General features: G+C 42.6%; 2 protein-coding genes across 10 annotated transcripts; both read right to left on the reverse strand.

Annotated features, from left to right (window-relative positions):
* Window positions 1-2,286: 2,286 nt before the first annotated feature.
* LOC117783663 (DNA-directed RNA polymerase II subunit RPB1) lies at window positions 2,287-4,467 on the reverse strand. 6 transcript variants are annotated; one of them, XM_034621183.1, is made up of 4 exons: window positions 4,327-4,467; window positions 3,893-4,213; window positions 3,499-3,831; window positions 2,287-2,706 (listed from the first exon to the last, which is right to left on the reverse strand). In XM_034621183.1, exons 1-4 carry the CDS (start codon window positions 4,369-4,371, stop codon window positions 2,371-2,373), a joined length of 1,035 nt encoding a protein of 344 aa, XP_034477074.1. In that variant the 5' UTR covers window positions 4,372-4,467; the 3' UTR covers window positions 2,287-2,370. The 6 variants fall into 6 exon arrangements, with proteins under 6 accessions (XP_034477074.1, XP_034477073.1, XP_034477072.1 ...); XM_034621182.1 differs by having other exon boundaries at window positions 2,287-2,859; window positions 3,469-3,831; XM_034621181.1 differs by having other exon boundaries at window positions 2,287-3,036; window positions 3,469-3,831.
* Window positions 4,468-4,844: 377 nt separating this feature from the next.
* On the reverse strand, window positions 4,845-5,967 carry LOC117785396. Of its 4 annotated transcripts, none has more exons than XM_034623372.1 (4): window positions 5,810-5,967; window positions 5,413-5,751; window positions 5,139-5,350; window positions 4,845-5,045 (listed from the first exon to the last, which is right to left on the reverse strand). In XM_034623372.1, the coding sequence occupies exons 1-4, from the start codon at window positions 5,855-5,857 to the stop codon at window positions 4,934-4,936; spliced, it is 711 nt and encodes a 236-aa protein (XP_034479263.1). In that variant the 5' UTR covers window positions 5,858-5,967; the 3' UTR covers window positions 4,845-4,933. The 4 variants fall into 4 exon arrangements, with proteins under 4 accessions (XP_034479263.1, XP_034479265.1, XP_034479264.1 ...); XM_034623374.1 differs by having other exon boundaries at window positions 4,845-5,003; window positions 5,133-5,350; XM_034623373.1 differs by having other exon boundaries at window positions 4,845-5,015; window positions 5,133-5,350.
* Window positions 5,968-6,382: the final 415 nt, after the last annotated feature.

Here is a 6,382-nt window from a genome sequence, read left to right on the forward strand (position 1 = left end):
TGCATGCGCATTGAGCACATTTTACAGTTAATGGCAATGACACGACATTTGGGGTTTTCTGGCTTGGCAACCATTTTAATGCTTGTGATGGAAAAAGTGTTGCATACTTTCCAGCGACCCCAAAAATTTAATGTGTTTGCTTAATGAGAGTTACCTACTTTTAAGCGCCAAGTTTCCTGATGTATTCATGCAACATTTCGCGTTTGTCTTTTCGCTGTCTGTTGTTGCCTCTTCGACATTTGCCTCATTTCTCATTATTCGTGTTGTGCTGCCGTTATTAGAATACTTTTCTGCTGTCGTTTACGCTCGTTGCCGTTGCTGCTGTTGACTTAGTCAAGAGCAATTAACATGCAAATAAGGCCTATTAGTTACCTAAACGTCAGTCTGTCAGCTGCTGACTCTCTCGCACAGTCAACGGCAGCAGCACTTGCCACTTGCCACCTGGTTGAAGCTCGTCTCTCTGTTCTTCTGTCCTCATCTCAACTTATTCATGCTGTTGTTGGCCTTTTTAACGGGCAGGCGTTTCACTTTAATGACTTACTAATTTTCAGTTTGCTGCCTTTGACTTGTGCTGTCGTCGCCCTGTTTAAGTCTAAGTAAACGTTCCCTTTTTTCTTTTTGTTTTTGTTTTTTTTTTTATAGTAAGAAAAAGAAATCTTAGTTGGCCATTTAAGAGATACGACCGCTTAGCCGCTGGCCATTCATATCATTAAAGTTTACGATTATGTTATATTCTCGAAAACTTTTTGATTTTCATAAAATAAAGTGGCGTCACATTTATATATACCTTACATGGGTATGCCCGACTACCAGTTTACGCTTACAATTTATAAAAATAATAACCTCGTTTCATGATCTCTAAAAACCAAGTTCAGAACCGGTCAATGCAAATTCCCAAAATTTTTTACAGTCTGTTAACAGGGTATGTTTCAGTTAATTTCTGCTTAAATGAAATCCAACCCTTTTGCTTGTAATCTAATCACTTTTTCTTTTTGTTTTTTGAGGTTTTTATCGAATGCTCTTTCTCGTGATTGGCGCATAATTATTTTTTTTCTATGAACTTCGTTAGCTATTAATGTTAATTGATCGTTTTAATTTAAGCATTTCATTAAAACTTTAGTCAAGTTTTTCCAGTCTAAAGGTTATCAGACTAGTTAAACAGAAAAATATTTGCACAGACGCAACCTGGAGAGAGGGAGGAGCGAGGGAGGAGTTTGAGGTGCTGGCATAATTTATGGCCTTTTGGCCAGGTCACAGATTCACAATGTTGGATTCAGTGGTCAATGGTGTTGGCAGCAACTTTAGCACCAAACCAGGCCGCAAATCGCAAATCGAGTGTATCTGCAGCACCTGCAGCAAGTGTATACACACATGCACATGTACACCCACATGCACGCACATACACATGGCAATACACCTTCTAAAATTTACACCCAAAGAGACAATGGCGATGTGGTGTGGACAATGAATGCCGAGTGCGATGATCCAGCTTGATTTATCTACTGGAGCTGAGGTTAAAAGTTTTGCGCATACTCTCATTGTTTAGGTCAGATTGCCTTTGTATGCACAATGGTTGCACTCACACACACACTCACACACACACACACAGAGAGACACATACGTGCTAGGGTTATGCAAATGTTCTGTGTGCTGAGCTGTCAGACATTGTTGAATTATATAGATAGTTCTTCAGCTAAGCCTGAATGCTGTCCGCAATTATTAAACTTTTTCCAGGCTTTCAACTTCATCTCGTAACTTTTGCTTTAACTATGATTATTTTATAGGTCTTTTTTGGTACCGGCAAAAGGAGAAAAAACTGCTTAGCCGTTTATCCGGATATCTGATGCCCAGTCTGTGCCGCAAGATGCTGACAGCCAGCTCATTATTTAGCTTCGCCGAGTGTAGCTAATTATTGCTGCTCTGCCCCTAACTTATTGACAGTCTTGCCTAGCCAATTCCCTTCTTTTTCTATGTCTTTCCTTACTTTTGCCCTAGCATTGTACAATATTTTGCTGACGGTTCATTCAGATCCATCAATTTGTGAAGCCGTCTGCGACACGTGGTCCTCAGTTGGCTAATAAATCTTAATCAGGCGCTGACCAAGTCAAGCCGCAGCTATGTGGGCGTTGCCAATTTGTGGCTTTTACTGCCATAAACACAATTTGTTTCATCTTCTTACCATTCGTTTGGTTTTTGTTTCTTTTTCTTGCAATTGAAGCTGATAACTTATCATATTATTGGACATTCATTGGCCCGCTTGGGCATAATTAAGACTATTTAAGTATATACATTTCAATGCTGTTCTATTTATTACTAAGTTAACTGATTGGTTAATTTAAAATTGCCCCTTCACAGGTCTAAGGAAAATACTTAGAGTCCTATGTCATGAAAGATTTTTTCCCACCAACTTTGCGTAGTTGTCGTTGTTGGACCTTCGGTGGTCCGCGGGGTCTCTGTAGTCTCATTCCCGCTTGGGATAGTGACGTTCGAATTGGTGGTAGTCTCATTCCAGCTTGGGGTAGTCACATTCCAGCTAGGAGTGCTCCAAGTGGGAGTGGTTGCATTCCAGTTAGGGGTAGTCTCATTCCAGCTTGGGGTGGTGAAGTTCCAGTTAGGGGTGGTCTCATTCCAGCTTGGAGTGGTGAAGTTCGAGTTGGGGGTAGTTTCATTCCAGCTTGGGGTGGTGAAGTTCCAGCTAGGGGTAGTTTCATTCCAGCTCGGGGTGGTAAAGTTCCAGTTAGGGGTGGTCTCATTCCAGCTAGGGGTGCTCCAAGTGGGAGTGGAAACATTCCAGTTGGGGGTAGAGTCATTCCAGCTTGGGGTGGTGAAGTTCCAGTTGGGGGTAGTCTCATTCCAGCTAGGGGTGCTCCAAGTCGGAGTGGAAACATTCCAGTTGGGGGTAGAGTTATTCCAGCTTGGGGTGGTGAAGTTCCAGTTGGGGGTAGTCTCATTCCAGCTAGGAGTACTCCAAGTCGGAGTAGATGCATTCCAGCTAGGAGTGGTGAAATTCCAGTTGGGGGTAGTCTCATTCCAGCTAGGGGTGCTCCAAGTGGGAGTGGAAACATTCCAGTTGGGGGTAGAGTCATTCCAGCTTGGGGTGGTGAAGTTCCAGTTGGGGGTAGTCTCATTCCAGCTAGGGGTGCTCCAAGTCGGAGTGGAAACATTCCAGTTGGGGGTAGTCTCATTCCAGCTTGGGGTGGTGAAGTTCCAGTTGGGGGTAGACTCATTCCAGCTAGGGGTGCTCCAAGTGGGAGTGGAAACATTCCAGTTGGGGGTAGAGTCATTCCAGCTTGGGGTGGTAAAATTCCAGTTGGGGGTAGTCTCATTCCAGCTAGGAGTGCTCCACGTAGGAGTAGATGCATTCCAGCTAGGAGTGGTGAAATTCCAGTTGGGGGTAGTCTCATTCCAGCTAGGGGTGCTCCAAGTGGGAGTGGAAACATTCCAGTTGGGGGTAGAGTCATTCCAGCTTGGGGTGGTGAAGTTCCAGTTAGGAGTAGTCTCATTCCAGCTTGGGGTGCTGGCATTCCAGTTTGGTGTTGTCCAGTTCCAGCTTGGTGTGCTCCATGTCGGATCAGTGAAATTCCAGTTTGGTGGGTTAGGTGTTGTCCAATTCCAGAGAGGAGTAGGGCCAGTCCAGCTTGGAGTTGTGTTGTTCCATCCAGGACCTTCTGTGGTGTTTTGTCCATTTGGAATTTGGGAAACGCAGTTCTCCAAACTGTCAAACGATCTCCTTAAGTTGTGCATAGTTTTCTCAAGTTCATGGTTAACACAACGCTGAATCTGCCAGTAATTCTTATGCATGGGACGTATATTGGAAAACAGATTCATGACCTAAAAGAGTGTCCATTCCATTAGTTTCTGATGAAGTATATGGCTTGCAGGCCATTCTTACCAGATCGGCATAACAGTTGCGGGAGTTACAGGCGATCGACTGTTGTTTGAAGGAGTCCTTGACTCCCGATGAGCTCCTTTGCTGCACGTAGTTTTGCAGGTCATTTATATTCAAATTGCCGCAATCACGCATTTTGATACCCGCATTGATCATGATATCCACATTTTTCCATGAATATTTGGCGACACACTTTTCCAGATTCTCCAAAGCATTGGCCTCAGGAAGTGTCAATTCTCCGGTGATGGCATCGTAAAGCAAGTTTCCCAAGCTCAATTCCTTGTTGATGGCATTCGAATAGACTGGCTCAGCGGCCGTCAAGGTCTATGAATATAACGAATACAAAAATTTAAATGTGAATAAAATATTTTTAACTATCTATGTAGATGTTATGCAATCGACTAGCTGAATTGATAACTGATATGGAAAATACTTACAAATAATAGTGCGAAAAGCACTGCAAGTTTGCAGAGAACCTCCATAGTGGCGGTTCGGTTCGTTTCTGAGTTCGACGATGTTTCCGCTGACCAATTTAAATCAATTTTTTACAAAAAAAAAGCAAATCGATGACGTTTCAATTATTTGTTTTTATTTTTTTGATATCAATAACGATTTGAAGTCACAAAGTATTTTTCGTTGGTTCTTCCGCTCGGTGATAAGGTGCTTAAGCCACCTGATGAATGATTAGAATTATCTGCATACCAGTATGTGTATATATTTATATGAGCGTGTGTATGATTATATTTAGCTATATGTTGTGATATCTAAGAAGTCTTGACTAAGGCGTAGAAGCAAGAAAATTTCTCAGAATGTCGATAGCAGAGACACTTATATTTTGACACTCATCATAGATTACCCAAACGTATTCAAAGTCGATGGCTATTTATATTAGCTGCTATTTAATATAATGAGAGATCAAGATTTTCGATACGTTTCATTGAGAAGGTCAAGTAAATTGATTTTGAAAGCTCTTTATTCTCTGCGCTTATTTAAAATTAAGATGGGTTTCGATTTGTATACCATATCTCAATTATCAATTAGTTTTTAGACTGCTGCTGGGGCTGTTTCTTGAACTGTTCCTGGGGCTGTTCCTGGGGCTGTTCCTTGGGCTGTTCCTTGGGCTGTTGCTTGGGCTGTTCCTGGAGCTGTTTCTTCGATTGCTGAAGGGGATTCGGAATGCTGGACTGGCTTTGCCACGAAGTGCTTGAGTGGATTTTGCTCTTCAGTCTGATTCTGTGGCTGCTCTTGGTGCACAATCAGATCACGCTGGTAGGGAATCAATGACAAGCAGCTATCGTAAGCATTGGCCGCCTCAATGTTTTTGACCTTACACTCGCTGATCGCAGCACTGACGCAGCTGGTACGCTGCAAGCTTATGTTGCTTGAATTGGCGGCAATCTGAGACTTAACCTGATAGGCCTGAGAGTTGGAGGTGTCCAGCAACTTAAGATTCGCGTCAAACTACAAGGATTACAAAATAGATAATCAGTTCAAACTCTTCACTGGTTGTTTTTAATACTCACGTGGGAGACGGTGCAGTTGATTAGACGCGCACTGTCGGTTTCGTTTCTGCAACGTTGCAGGTTTTGTTCCAACTGGAGCAACTGACTGCGAATGAGATTGACCGAGGAGTTGGTGCTCTGATAGTTGGTAAGCATGGTTCGGTTGGCCGCTTCTTCGCACTTGTTGGTGGCATTGCTTAGTTGATTGGCCACCTGATTTGTTGCATTGTTGTAGGCTACATAGCAGGCATTCTCAGCCGGTGACATGGCGCGATCCTCGATCATCGAATGGGAACTAACCTCAGCCATTACCATGCGGAGCAGACTTTGGTCATCGCCTGTGCGAGGCCACGCGTTTGCCTGCAATAAAAATCAGTCGATTAAGTGGGCACTTAAGTGGCCAGATACGATTACTTACGCCAATCACGGCTACTGACAGTAATAGTACACGTGTGAACAATTGCATTTTCTTCAAATGAATTTAATTGAGGTTTGAGGTTTCTGTTACTTCGAAATGTTTACTAATTGCTCATCTCAAATTGCGGATGCTTTTATAGTACACGGAATTCTTGGTATACTGCAGAAAATTTTGCACCACCTGAGATAAGATAGACCAGAAGATGTACAAGTTAATTGGCTTTCTGCAGTTTTAAGATGATTACCTTTGTTTCGATATCATGTCTGAGGTTCTAAATAGTCGATGCCTTACACCTAACACCTTACACCTTACCTTACTTGGCATGATAGATTGCCACTGTGGACTAATCAGTGCACATGTCCCATTGGGCCGCCTTATCATAATGGTGTCTACATGTCTGCATTCTTATCAAAACAAACATATGATATAAGAATTTATTTTCAGCTATTTTCTTTAAGTCAGTGAATCACTTGCGTTCAAGTTGTACAGTTTTCGTTAATGAATACGCTTAGTTCAAGTGTCAATTCAAATTTCTAAGCGTTTACAAGATTGGGCCCTAAATTAGCCAAATGG

The sequence above is a fragment of the Drosophila innubila genome, assembly GCF_004354385.1.
Source record: "Drosophila innubila isolate TH190305 chromosome 2R unlocalized genomic scaffold, UK_Dinn_1.0 1_C_2R, whole genome shotgun sequence".
Lineage (NCBI taxonomy): Eukaryota > Metazoa > Arthropoda > Insecta > Diptera > Drosophilidae > Drosophila > Drosophila innubila.